Genomic DNA, 14,984 nt, shown 5'->3' with positions numbered 1-14,984 from the left:
TGCCCGATCTCTATTCATTGTGTTAACTCAATTTTTCACTGAGGTGTTCTCATTTCCATTCAGTCCTTCCCGACCCCAGACGGTTTGCTCTCTCTTAGATAGCTTTTTCTAGCTCTACACACCAGTGCACGTTAGGGATTTTCTAAAATGTTGTTTTCTTTCTTCATTAAACTTATTTCGGACGTTGCCAGCTCCTCTGAATCTTCCCCATGGAGCTTTAAGCTATACTATCGATTTCTAGGCCCCAAGATGTTAAAATATTTGCTACTCCTCAGAGAAGAAAGTCTAAGTTTGCCAGTAAGGACACAGGATCACAGAGGAACTGATATGAATTCTGTCAAAGGCTAAAATATTTTAGGTTCCTGTCCAAATCTTTAAAAAAAGGGATTTTCATAATCAGATGAGAAAGAAGGGAAGTGAGAGATGGGGCATACCCAACAGTTATATTACCATTTTAACATCCCAGCAAGCAGGAATGAGAAGGAAGATTTTAATTTAAATGACCTAAGTATGAACCACCAAAGGAAGGTCCATCATTCTATGACTCTCAGGTGTTTCTCTTCCCACTGGACCACACCTACCCCAATGGCAACTTTTGGTTAGATATGATCACCTAGTTCTCTGGCTGATGTCATCGTCATCACGCCCAAAGGAAATCCTAAGATCTCCTAATGCTACCACTGAGGTCCAAATGCTGAGGGTAAAGGAAAGGGAGCGTTAACTGGCAACTCTTAATTGGTCCTCAGCTCTTTCTAGTTCCAGGCCTGCCCCTTAGAGTGAGGGGGCATTGTCTAGTGTATTCCAGGGTTCCCACTATTTTCCTACATTGCATTCCCATAGACAGGCAGTATGTAAAGCCCTCGATGTTGTTCTTCAATCCAATCCTTCCCGTGCTACAACTAACAGACATTTCTCCAATGCCTCAGTATGAGGGTGACACTAATTCTTCCCCTTTTGAGTATTTCACTGGCCATGTAAGTGGCAAAGCTGTTGTGGAAAGGAAGGGAAGTGAGTTCCCAAGTGCTGCCACTGCATTTCCCCAAAGGCAATATTTTAGCTTGATTGATCTGCCACTCACTGTACAGAATGGGTTTGAATGGATTGGTGGGGGCCTCAGAAATCAGTGGTCCACTGGGAAGAGCACAGGGTTAGCACAATAGGTGATATGAATTCAGGCTTTGGTCCTGCCACTGACCACCTGTGTACCTTGCGACACTCAAAGCCCTGGGCTGCACTTATCTTCTAGCATGAAAAGTCTATGATTATACGTTTGGGAAATGCATAATTCAGAAATCTTAAATATAAGGATGGATATGCTATAGATTCAGTCATATTTCTTGAAACTACACATAATAAAAGGCTGAAAGGCTGATAGAAGATGGTTAACCTACAATATGACATCTTCAATGTTCATGTTAAAAGATATAGCATATTTTTTTCCCTAACCCTTATTTTTATATTTTTCTGACATGAATCTCTGAGCCTGTCCATCATATTGCTGGCATCATCAAATGTTCAGGTCACATTAACTGGTGTTTGGTTTAACATGCTCGGGGCTGTTGGTTGCTTCCCTCTCTCCTAATCCCTAGCAGCCTTTAGCAAACACCACTGTCCTGGGTGCTGACACAGAACAGCAGTTGCCTTCAGCGTCTACTGAGGTCACCCTGATGCAGAATATCCCAAAACCTGGCAAGGAAAGGTAACCCCAGCTATTTAAAGAAAAGCCCTTTAGTTAAGTCTGGTGCTTCTCACAAAGTTTTCTTTCTTCAGAGAAGTCCCAAGGTAAACAGCTTTGACCCTGCCCTTCCAAATTCATCTCTAGTCTGAGTTTTGCCCACATCCCTGGCAAACTTTAATCTTCTCAGGTTTCCTTCTCCATATTTCCTGGAGAGTGTGATGCTGGCTCTGAAAGAACGGTCTTTTACAAGGAAGAGACAGTTCACATGTACGCAGTTGCTCATAGGCTGTCATCCTTCCTAGTTCAGCTGACTGCTTGGAAGAAATACCACAAATAGTTTTGAAAGGAGGATCTGAAGTTAGTACTAAATTATGAAGTGTTACAAACATTAAAGAGCGAAACCAGAAAAGGGTATTGGCACCATGGTAAAGGTAAAAAAAAATTCCAAATCACTCTTCACAAAATTGACAAGTGAGATTCAGCTAAAGGAAATGTAAGTGTATGAGTTTGAGAACCATAGCAAAGCACCGCTGGGCCAAGAAAGGATGAGGAAAAACGGCTTCAAAGCATCAGGATTAAAAAGCAAACGTGCTCATAAAAAAGCTTTCAATGGAATAGACTGAAAACAAGTTATTTTGGTTAATTATTCAGTGGGGACAGTGGGTTTTGTTTTACAGGTGGGAAATTGAAACCTTTTGAGGGAAAGTGGCTTGACTATTATCATAAAGAAACAGGACCCCACTGTTCTGGTTCTCAGCTCCCTTTGCACCAAAATCCAAACGACATTCCATCTTTTATGTTCTATTGTTCTCTAAATTCAACCCTCTAGGATGTGGAAACTTTGATGCTTTTGGAAATTGCTTATATATTTGTCCAGTGCCAACTTCTGTGCTAGGAGAAGTTTGAAGTTCAACCCCAAAACACAGGGCTTGGCACAGCCAAAAGCTCATTACACCTTCTCATTAGTGGTGTCTCTTGGGGCAACTATGGCATTCCTGAGTGTGACTCAGTATCACCAGTCATAACTGAGGATTCCTGATTAATCTGAACTGAGCCCGAATAAAGGCCTCAATAAGCTCCAACCAAATGAAACAACACATCTTGTAGAAAGAAAGTGAAAAATGATGTGAAAATTTCTTGAAGTGCCATCTTCGTATTTACCTAACACTTGTTTAGCATTTATTATGTACCAGGCACTGTACTTGTACTTGACATTCATCAATTCATTTATTTCTCTTAACAACCCCATGAGGCAGGTACTATTATTATCCTATTTTAAATAGGAAACTGAGTCACACAGACGTTAAGTAACTTGCTATGCTGGGTAGGAACAAGAATTACTTCAGAACGATAAGAATAGTGTACCGACCGCTACTCAGGATCCTGATTTCAGGAGCCATGAGAGGTTTCTCTAGATTAAAAATAACTGTATCAATCCAAATAAAGTATGGAGTTCAGTTCATAATAATGTACTGACGACAGTTTCTTAGTATAGCTCAGTCTTCAAATGTACCATGGCAATATAGGAAGTTAACAGTGGGGAAAACTGGGTGTTCGTATCTTTACGTGTACTACCTTTACAACTTTTCTGTAAATCTAAAATAATTCTTAAATAAAAAGATTACTTTTACAAACGTTATCTGGATGCTTCCTAGGGGGAACCTTTCATTGAGTCAGTTCAGAGAAAAGCAATGCTTTTCTTTTTCCTAAAAGTCGGAAGCATGCTGAAAACAGCAGGGTCCTCACGGCACTACGTTCACATGTAAGGGAGAGGATGTTCGGGGCTCCATCAGTGCTAACTTACTTAGCTTCAGAGGCTTGTGCTAGAGTTTTAAAGTCAAATTGGAAACTATTTCCTGGAACAATGCCTCACAGCATGCCTTTTGATACTTGGATTATATTTCTTAAATTCTGAAGAAATCTTGCTTTCCCCCCCTCTTCTGTTCCTTTTTGGTGCTGAGCTGCTTCCGGTTTTCCCACACTGCTGCCTGTCAGAGAGAAGAAACCACAAAAATGCAGCAAAGCAAAGTTTGTCCATAAAGCTGCAGTTCCATCTCAGAAGCCTGAAGAGCTCTCCTGCCAGCAGTGAGTTCAGGGCAGCGCGTGGGGTCCTCAAACGTCCCGCCCTGCTGCCGGAGCCCCCTCTCCACCAGCAGGTGAGCCACACTGGCCACCATGGGCCATCTCAGCAATAACTGGGAAACCCACACACACGGGAGCACACTGGCAAGTTCAGCATTCCCATCCAGCTCCCAGATTGTCCCCCCGCCTGTGGGCTTCTCTAGCCTGGGAAGGAGAGTGTGGTTTTGGAATGCTTATGATGGTTACGCAGGCTTACTGAGTTCTTAAGTGTGCTAGGTCTTGTTCTGCGAACTTTACTTGTATTAAGTCTGCGAATAGTTATCAACTGTCCTGTGAAGCAGATACACTTTATTATCCCCACTTCACAATAAGGAAATTGAAGCCAAGAGTTTAAGTAATTTGTAACCTGTTGAAGATCTTGCGTCAATAAAGTGTGGAGGGGGATGTGACACAGGCAGCCCGGCTCCAGATGCTGCGGGCTTAAGGATCTGAAGCTCTTTCTAGGGTGAGGGGCCATACCTCCTGCTTACTGTGCTAGTGGCTCTCGACCACAGACAGCAAACTGCCTACTGCCCTTCCCTACTGCTCCGGAGAGTTCTACAAAGTCATTACGATGCCAGTTATTCCTAGAACAGTGCTTGGCGCTTAGTAGGCACTGAATAAATATTTGTTGGATAAATGAATAACGCGACAATATAATTACAACAACCACAAGGGATTGTTTTCAATCCAGATCCAGAACTTGATTCATCATCCAAGGGGGGAAATACTGACTGCTTCTTCTGTGTCCTAGGATTCCTTTTTACAACTAAAATTGGTTTTGTGAAGGACAAATGAATGGAAAGCCTCAATGAGAGCAAGAGAAATACACAAACCTTCTCTTAGGCATTTATCCATCAGGGAACGCCTGCCTCTCCCAGACATCTTTGGTGATAAGTTCCCCAATTTTAAATGGAGAGCGGCTGCTAGAACTAACACTCTTTTTACCAGTCCGTTTCTGGTTTACTAGGAAAAATGGCGGCATGTGACCAGTGAAGGATGTGACCTAAAAAAATGTGACTCAGGTATGGAAATGTCTTTTTTGAGGTAAAATAGGTAGATGACAAACGGTATTAGAAACATTGTTGCTACATAGAGCCTCACGGCTAATATCAGTGAAGTTAATCCCCTAATGAAATCCCAACCCTATGCCTTCCCTTTCAAACACCTAAAAATGAACAAACAAGGGTGGGGGTGAGGGAAGAGTGTTGCATTTTATATGAAATTGAAAAGATCTAACTCTGTAGAATGACCAAAAGAAGAACACACCCAGGAGGAAGTTTTCATTTTGTCCCTCCAAGCCACAGTTCAGCAGTGTCACCCAGTGCGCTGTCTGATTGAGGCTGCTGCTAGAGGCCAGAAGAGTTAGTTAGCAATGACCCTGAACCTGCCAGTGGCGGCACTCATTACAACCCCTGGGGAACTTAAAAGAGCAGTGCCTGCCCATCCCACAGAGTACATGACATGAACACTGGCCTTGCTGCCGTCTCCCCCGGTGATTCTAGTTACAGCCAGGGCTGAGAACCTGTTAGCTTTCATTCCCCATGACGTGTTCTTTTCAACATTTCAATACGAACTGTCTTGAGCCTCCATAAATAAAGAGTACTGTTAGCATAGGACTGATACAACTCAGAAGAAACTGAACAGAAGGTTACTGAAGACTTACTTGGAAGCCCTCTGGGATGTTGCCTTTCTGAGGACTTGTTTGTGATTGGGTGGGGGTTTGGGGACCAGGGAGGAGGAAGAACTTGGAGGTGGCACCACTTTGTGTGGCAGAGTGGTTGGCTTCTGGCCACTAGCTGTGGCGCTTGAAATTCTGCAAGCTGCACCATTATTTATTGTCCATAAATTGGAGTTAGGTAGTGTCTGGCTGCCAAAGATCACCTACGAGAAAAAGAAAAAAATGATCAGCGGAGAGGCCCTTCACAATCCGTTTGCTGTAAGTGAGTAACTGGTTTGCAGTCCTGAGGTGGGACAACAAGAAAAGGGAAACCATTAAAATTAAGTCATTTTTAAGGAAAAGCTTCTCCAATAATGCCAGAGCAGGCGTAGATTCAGAGAAGGGAAATCTCTTTTAGCAGAGATTTGAGATGATCTTGTTGAAAGTACACTGGGCTAGGACTCAGGCCAGCTGGGTACTATGTACTGTCCATACGCATGAATTAGAGAAGCATCTGGTCTCTCTCGTCTTAGTACCCCTTCACTGTTAAATTCAACAAGTATGTAATGAATGCCTCTTGCTGGGTGTCAAGTGCTAGAAATATAGCACATAACAAAAATAACTTGAAGTCTGACTCAATTCCAGCCCACTCACAGAACTCTGAACTCCTCTAGAAGGTCTGTACCTTGGAGGAAAGAGAAGGAGCCAGTGTGGCCTAGTAACATCTTGATGACCTGAAGATTAACACGAGACTACACTTGAAAACTTTCAAAGTAAAATTACTACATGAATACTAGTTACTATATACCAATACAAGATCAAAACAAGGGTATTTTCGCTCAGAGGGTAAGCCTACAAATACTAAATAAAAACCTAAAAACCACCATCTAGATGTCACAAGCACCAACATGCACCTATAGTAAGGATGTACTTAATTGTACAATTCCTCAGGGAAAAGCTTAAAAAAACTCTTACAACCTGTCTACCTTATTAGAAGTAGTTTTTGTGTCACAAATTTTGTTACTGATTCTTCAATTGTGTTCACACTGCTTTCATATGCATGCTTCATAAAAGCTTTAACTGTAAAATAATATTAGGAGGAAGGAAAATAATATAATTGACAACATACAGAGGACTTCTTATTAAAAGGATTTCTGGCAATTGATTTCCATCTGTAGGCATGACATTTAAAGAGGCATGGGAGAAATGTCATTTCCTTATGGCAAGGCCTAAAGGGGTAAGACCAGATGCTCTTACATTCACCTTCTAAGTAAACTTCACTAGTATTATTTTTGTCCTTTACGAATTTTATGTTTTAAGATATAAAAGATGAACTGGGTAGCTTTACTAAATACATGGTAACCAACCCTTCTACACGAATGCCTTGAAATGTCCCTATTTCAGGAAAATGTGTCCAAAGGTCCCGGGCTGGGCAGATATGAGGGGGACGGGGGGCCTTGTGTGGAGGGAACGTGTTTGGCTGAGAGGCTTGACAAAGGGCAAAGTGATTTCAGAGGTGGCAGATCAGGCGTCTTCACACAGACGACGGGACCGAGGTGCTCCCCATCTCTGGAAACCACCCGAGAGGGAACTGAGCAACGGTTCGCTTGCCTCTGTCTCTGCCCAGAGAAGGGGAGCTGAGGTGGACCGGAGCCCAGGGCAAAGCCAGGAGTGCAGCAGGGCTGTGACGTGCATACGTGGGAGCAGGTGGGGACGGCGAGGGGTGGGCGGTCTGCCGTAACCACGGGGTGCAGCAGAGGCCGGCTCGTGCGACTGGCTCAGGAGCACTCACTCCTTTCAAGCACCGTATCTGAGGGCCTCAAAATCTGTGGGCGAGATGCAAATGGAAGGAAGGAGGCAGGCAGGAGAGGGCTATCCTAGGCTTTTATTTTCACCACTGCCTCCCAATAAGGGAGCTCAGACTGCAGAGTGCTTGAACAACACCTTGCTCAGGGTGGGGAGGAAACCAGAACTCACAATGAGGGCTGAGGAGTTTTACGTTGTCCATCCATCAACACATCCACGGGATGAGTAGCAGAGGAGGAAAACCATTGTCAGTAAGAGCTCTTGGAAATAAAAGCATTCTTTATTGAGTTAGATTTTTCATGCAGTGAAGGAACTGCCGTCAGTAATAACTATTCAGTACATGTTGCCATAGTGACCACTTAACCATATTTCAAATTCACTGAGTTTTTCTTTTGTTAAAAAAGCTTCCTGGGAATCTAAATACAAATTAAAAGATGAATAAAAAGAACAAGATCAGAACAGTGAGTAGAGTAAGCTTCTACTTGTGTAAAAAAGAAAAAAAGGATACACACATACACACATTTATATACCAAAACGCATATACAAACACATATACAACATTGATATCTGCACAGAACAATTCTGAAAGGATTTTTTAAAAACTGGCAACCTCCATGGAAAAGTACTGCTTAGTTGGGGGTCTGGGGAGAGGGAAACTAATTTTTTACTCTGTATCATTTGTACCTTTTTGAATTTTGTACCATCTATATGTAGTTATTACAAAAATAAACTTTTGAAAAGTCAAAAGGAAGTCCAGTTCTAATAAAATTTGAGCAGGTAACAGATTAACTTTCTGAGTACAAATCAAAGTATCCAAATGAAGCCCAAGTTTCAACCAACTGGTTCTAGGACTTGCCAGTAGACTGGGTTGAAGGAGGAATTGACTGTTCAACACTTATTATAGCTACAAAACCAGATGAGGTCATCAGCGAAAGGCAGAGGCTCACGTAAGTGGAAAGGAGCATGGCTCTGCAGTCAGATGTGCTTGGGCTCAAATGTAGACTCTGTCACTTACAAACTGGGTGTCCTTTTCAAGTTACTTAACCTCTCTGAGCTTTAGCTTCCTCATAAACAATTTTAATCACTTGGCTGGATTGCTGGGGATTAAATGAAGATCACATACGTAAATGTAGCCCAGGCACTCAGTAAAGGTTTCTTGAAATAAATCAGAGTACCAGGCACACAGTAGAAGCTGAAATGCTCCCCTCCTTCCCAAACCACCGCCTTTTACTGAGGAACCAAAGGACAGGCTGATATGTAAGTCTGCTTATCTATGATGACTTGTGAATGGTAGTTGGTTCTGCGTTTTTCAACATAGTTTTCTAGTCTTATGATGATGCTCACTAGCTGCAAAAGCAAACTCTTAAAAATGAAAACATATGTGTAGGTTCCCCAGATCATATTTACGCAATTCTCTTTGGCAGAAAAAATCATTCCCTCTTCTAAATGCTTAGAAAAATGTATTGGTATGTGTCTTATCACAGCACATTTTACCTTGTATTATAGCCACTTATATATGTACTTTTTCTGCTTCTGGACAATTCATACTGAAAATGCCTGGATTTATATCTAATTAATTTTTGTTTCACCAGCAGTGCCTAGTAGAATGCCTTGTGCACAAGAGGTACCTAAAGTTTACTCCATGAATGAAAAAAAAAAACCCTCACATTTTACCAACTATTGATTTTTTTTTAAGCAACAACTAAGTTCCTATGAAAACAGGCAAGTTTGTGTTAACAGAGATGTAATCTCGTAACAGAGGCATTCTCCGGAGTTTGACTAGTGGCTGGTGTGTTATGTGTTCAACTTATACTCAGCCACAGAATGCAAGTAAGCTCTCTCTAGATCCCAAACAAAAATAAATTCACCTTCCTAGATGCAAATTTTGTGGCAGGACCTTAGACACTGATGTTCCACTGTAAAAAGATCAGTCTTTACCTCAAAACACAAAATAAGTAAATTAGGAGAATTTATTGCTTAGGAGACTCACTTGCTTGGACATTAATAATTCTTCCTTTCTTTCCAATTAAACTGCCCTGATTTTGTTTGGGTAATATGTGCCCAGCTAAAAAATTACATTTTCCAATCTCTCCTGTACCTTGAGATAAACATGTGACCTACTTCTGAGCTGTAAATAGAAGTCTCCAGGTGCAGATTCTGGGACAGCTGTTTAAAGGGAGCAGACTGGGTTGGCTGGTGCACAACTTTTGGCCTTTACTGTTCTTCTCCTCACCCAGAACATGGATATCTACCTAGAGGTGGACAGGCATAGGGTGAAAGTTACTTGCTAAGGATTGCAGAGGATAAAGATAGGCGGAGCATGGGTTCCTGATAGCACCACGGACTTTAGGAGCACCTAACTCCAGACTTCTGATTATATGGGGGAAAGTAAATTTCTAACTGGTTTCAGCCATGGGTGGGGGGTGCTCTATTACATGCAGCCAAATGGAATCCTGAGTTGAGATATAATTCTCAACCTACCAGAGAGTCAAGCTTGTTTAAGCTTCCATGTAGCATAAATGTACTGTAGCTGAAAAACGCAGATAGTTTTTCCAAACACAGTAAAAAGCTCTAGGTTCTCAGCTGTTGTTTGGTGATCATATGCTTATATACTGAATGGATAATGAAATTATTACAATTCTATGCCATCCAAAATTCCCAACAGTCAGTAATGTAGACAAGTCCCCAGGTGTTTCACCAAAGCCAGGGCTAAGTGGAACGAGATTAAAGTAATCAAATCTGATAAGAAGAAAACCAAGGAAGTACTCGGGCAATGTTAAAACCAAAGATATAAATAGATGTTTTTAGACTATTGGCAGAAATCAGCCTCCCCAGACCCTCCATAGCCTGTACTAGCCCTCATCCTACAACTCTACCAATGACAGAGTATGTGAACTGTTTTGACCTGATATTCATTCATAAATAAACAGAAGGATTATATAAAGTTCTCTCCATATAATTTCTAACAACGATGAGATTTGGACGTACAGTATTAGCACTCTGCACTTGCGGGTTAACTCAGGGATAGGGGCTGCACCGTCATCAGTCAATGTCCTTGGGAATGTGAGAGCTGTGTAAGCACCGGCCTCCACTCAAGCAAGACCTGGTCAACAAATACAAGCCTTCTGCTTCTTTATTGGGTGTGGGAAACAGCAATGCTTTAGCAAGGAGACTCAGAGAAAACCACAGTTTGAGGGTTGGCTTGGCCCCAGACAAAAGACTGGAAAGGCCCTCCTTCTCCCACAACAGAAGGGTACTTGTGGGTGGGAAGGAGGAATTTCTGATAGACAGAACACAGACTGCAACTTGGAAGGTCACAGGGAAGCGAGATCTGGGCTCTCTTACTAGAAAGATAATACTGTTCAGAGATTAAATTCTGGGAGGTTTTGTGCATGTGTGTATGTGTGTGTGTGTGTTTTAATTCCTTCCAGAGAAACACCCCTTTTAGTCTTTACTCAGGCATCTTGGTGATGGAGCAGAGCTGGATGCCTCCTTGCAGTGAAATAACTCTCTAAATTCATTTTTTGAAAATTAAGGGAGATGAAGCAGCCAAATGTTAATATTTATTTGAGTAGGTTAATGTCACTTTGTACCCCCTTTACTCTGACATCAGAAGAGCAAACATTTTAGGCATTATTCTCCCCATATGAGATTTTATCCTAACTTGGATAAAGTTCCCATTACATAGCAAACAAAGCCACTTCTAGTTCTGGCAGCTCAAGTACTGGGATGCTATACCTTCCTGAGCGGGTAAGATGCAAATCACTACCACAACCCAGCCGAGAGCTGCTCAGTGCTTTAACACATTATGTCTTTTGTGCAGCCAAACAGTGCTGTAAGAAGCTCGGGGCCAGGGTGAGGGTAAGGGTAGCTGTTTCTGTCTTGGCAAAAGCAAGCTTCCAAAAGGCCTTTGTCCCACCCTGCACACAGTTCTTGGCTCTCTTCCATTCACAATGTTTGTCAGCTGGGACAAGACTGAAAGCTGAGCAAGACAAAGAGTACCACTTCCAGTACTGCCACAAGGCACTGGGCAATGCCAGGACCTCGACAGGGATGGGGCAGAAACCCTGAAGATGCTCTCGTTCACACAGAGAGAGACTGATGAGCACCTGAGACAGGACTTCGAGATGCCAAAGAGATAGGAAGTCCTCTGGCATTCCCTTCCATTTCTAAAACCAATTAAGAAGCTACTTCTCCTTTAGTAGCAACTAGGAAAGAAGGCTCTTACTAGTTCAAATGACCTGTTCTAAAGGATGTGAATACAGGTGCTTACCTGGACAGACTAATTTAGAAGAAACTATTATTCACCAACCAACTGAAAACACTGTGCTAGAGGCAGCCCCTAAATCAACTGTACCTGCTAACATTGGAGAAACAATGCAGGCCATTAAAAAGATATTCAAGGGACTTCCCTGGCAATCCAGTGATTAACAATCTGCCTCCCCATGCAGGGGGCACAGGTGCGATCCCTGGTCAGGGAACTAAGATCCCACATGCCACGGGGCAGCTAAGCCCACGTGTCACAGCTGGAGAGAAGCCCGCGCGTCCCAGTGGAGAATTCCGCGAGCTGCATCGAAGATCCTGTGCGCTACGCCACAACTAGGACCAATCCAGCCAGAAATTAAATAAATAAATCAATACTAAAACCCCCCAGATATTCAAATATACTTTCATACCTCAGACTCCTGCACCTAAGCAAATCAAAGATACCAACAGTGTCTCTGCGTCGCTTTTTCAGTAGTATTGAGACACTTGAACTGATCTTGGGCTAGGTGTGTGTCACAACTAAAGAAGTCCAACTGGGAGGCAGCTGGCTAAGGCCAGGGCTGCAGCCCTTGATCAGAAAACCCAATGAAACTAACTAGCCTTAAGACATCACACGGATGACACTGCCTTACTAGCAGCCCCACCCCGCCATTCTAACAATAGAACCAATTAATAATCGTACACTGGTAGAGGCTTATATTCTGATGGCAAATTTAGACTCCTGTGACTATAGACTCTGCTTTGCTTTCTATTTCTTTCTCCCTTGGTGCCCAGCAATATTTGGCAGACTAAAGGTATTTTTGGTTTTTTTTTGAAACATGTTCATTAGAAAAAGCAAAACAGTTTTTAAAGTCATTTCGAACTCGGGTAACATTTAGACTTTTTCATGTGTATGATCACTTATTTTCTATGGATATACATGTGTTTCTGTGGGCTTACAAAAATTGTATGTGATATCTAATGTTTTGGAGACTTTTTTCACTCAAATATCTATCTTGGGCATTTTTTTCATATCTATAAGGGTAGATCTAAATCATTGTTTTTAATGGCTGTGTATTTTCTATTATGGTTTATCATAATTTACTTAACCAATCACCAATAACAGAATACTATAAACTGACACAGTAAATTATATTTGCAATTATACTTCCATTTTGATACCCCACCACCACACAGGCTGTCACCTGTTTATTTTGCTGTTTAAGGACAGTGTTGTGATGAACAACATAGTATTTCTATCTTTTGACATTATTTCCTTAAAACAATTTCCTTGAAGTAGAATACCTATATCAGGAGGCTTCTTCTTCTACGTCTTTTTTATATATATATTCTCGAATTGCCTTCTGCAAAGGTTGTACCAAATACATTTCCACCAGTATGTTTGGGAAAATAACTTCCTTATCTTTCCTTGATTATCATAAGGAAATACTATGCGTCCCATGGAAGGCCGACTCATACTTTGATGCTAATGCCGTTTCTCCTTTTTAATGTTTGTGCCTTTGGACAAATGTATTCTTCTTCTAACCATTTTACCATGATACTACTCTTTCTCTTCACAGCTCTCTTTAGCAATTGTGAACAAATTAATTTGCATATAATTTTCAGCTGTCCAAATAAGTAAATACTAGTTTAAAAAACGTAGGTAATTAATATTTTATGAGCCTTCAACTTCTCCTAAACCATCTTCTTTGATATTATTTAAACCAATTTCTGCTTCTGGCACAAGGGGTTTTAACTAAAACCCCAAGCTGAAATTATAATGCTATGTATTGACATACTTAAGGTTAAAAGTAATACATAAAAGAAGAGATGTCTGCATACTCATGTTCACGGAAGCGTGATTTGCAATAGCTAAGATGCGGAAGCAATCTAAATGCCCATCGACTGATGAATGGATAAAGAAAATGTATATACATGTGACAGAGTATCATTCAGCCTTAAAAAGGAAAGAAATCCTGCCATAAGCTACAATGGATGAAACTTCAGGACATTATGCTATGTGAAATAAACCAGTCACTAAAAGACAAATACATGATTCCACTGATAAGAGGTATCTAAAGTAATCAAACTCACAGAAAAAGCAGAGTAGTGGATGCCAAGGGCTGGGGTGGGGAGGAGAAACAGGGAGTTATTCAATGTGTATAGAGTTTCAGTCATGCAAGATATAAAAATTTTAGCAATCTGTTGTATGACAATGTGCATATAGTTAACAATACTGTACAATACACAAATATGGTTAAGAGGGTAAATTTATGCTGTTTTTCACCACAATGAAAAAAAGTAATACATAATAATAAGAGCAACGAATTTTTACTGAGCTTTTATCATGGTCAGCATTGCTCTAAGTGCTTCACATGTTATGTCATTTAATGTTCCCAACCATTTGAGGTGGGTCCCACCATCACCTCCATATACAGAAAAAGCAACCAATGCACAAAAAGCCTCCAGAATTTGTCCATGATGGTAAAGCTACTAAGTAGTAAGTGAGATCCAAGTCCTTGGAGGAGTCTGATTTCACAGCCCCACTACACTTCATTTATGCTATGCTGACTACCTTTTGAAAGCAAATCCACTGAAACCAAACCTCCCTTCCAAAGCAAATGTAAAGCAAACCTAGCAATGTGTCCAGTTTTCACCAGATGCATTTAACAGGCAGAGATTTCACTCACTTTACTCCAAGAAAAGGTTGAAAAAAAACTGTGCGTAAGCAAATCTCTGTTACTTATTTTGAAAGTTAAAGTGTGTAAGTGTATGCATGTGTGTGTGTGCGTGTATAATATACAAATAAAGGTAACTTCAAAAGATCAACAATGACCCCAGACTGAGAGTTCAATTAATTAAAAAAAAAAACTCTTGGCCTCATCTTCAATTGTCTCTTTTATCTTTTACTTACTAGTAGTTTTAGGAGATTATTTATGTATCAGGGCCCTTGTTCTTCTAACAATATGTTTGTGTCTTACATCTTCACATAAGTAAAATGAAAGAATTAGACAAGGAAATCTCTAAGTTCCTTTACAACTTTAAATCCAGAGCTTATAAATATCTACATTGTCTTTGTCTTCAAATGTATAGTTTGTTTTATTTGGCTCAGAATGTCACACGTTGACCTACTGTTCATCTTACACAGACTTTGCTGCCACATATATATGTTAAGTGTTTTCCTGTGGCCACATCCATTGCAGATGGATGGAGTTCTTTATGTTTAAAGATGAGGTCTTTCATCATCTCACACAAAGTTACTGCTGTGAGTCCCTCTTACGCCCATGGACAAACAGAAAAAAGCCACAGGTCACAGAGTGAGGGGAGGGAATAAAACTGGCCACCAGGAAGCTGTAGCAAAACCACATTTTAAGGATATACAACAAACAAGGTCGATCCCAAGCAGCTGGCAGGTGGAGAGTTGCCTCTTAACAAACCTACAACCAAGTAGAGTTCTGAATTTTGATTCGTTGT

General features: G+C 41.2%; 1 protein-coding gene across 13 annotated transcripts in view; it reads right to left on the bottom strand.

The window, feature by feature from the left end:
- The window catches only part of TTLL5 (tubulin tyrosine ligase like 5), a 283,931-nt gene that overhangs the window by 74,472 nt on the left and 194,475 nt on the right, over positions 1-14,984 (bottom strand). For all 13 annotated transcript variants that reach the window (XM_057732748.1, XM_057732753.1, XM_057732746.1 and 10 more), the window contains one exon: positions 5,466-5,683. In XM_057732748.1, the coding sequence (XP_057588731.1) occupies positions 5,466-5,683 (218 nt within the window). The remainder of the gene's footprint in view (positions 1-5,465; positions 5,684-14,984) is intronic.

This window comes from Hippopotamus amphibius, chromosome 4, assembly GCF_030028045.1.
Source record: "Hippopotamus amphibius kiboko isolate mHipAmp2 chromosome 4, mHipAmp2.hap2, whole genome shotgun sequence".
NCBI lineage: Eukaryota > Metazoa > Chordata > Mammalia > Artiodactyla > Hippopotamidae > Hippopotamus > Hippopotamus amphibius.
The sequence above is the reverse complement of the archived record's forward strand: the minus strand, read 5'-3'. Positions and strand labels throughout refer to the sequence as shown.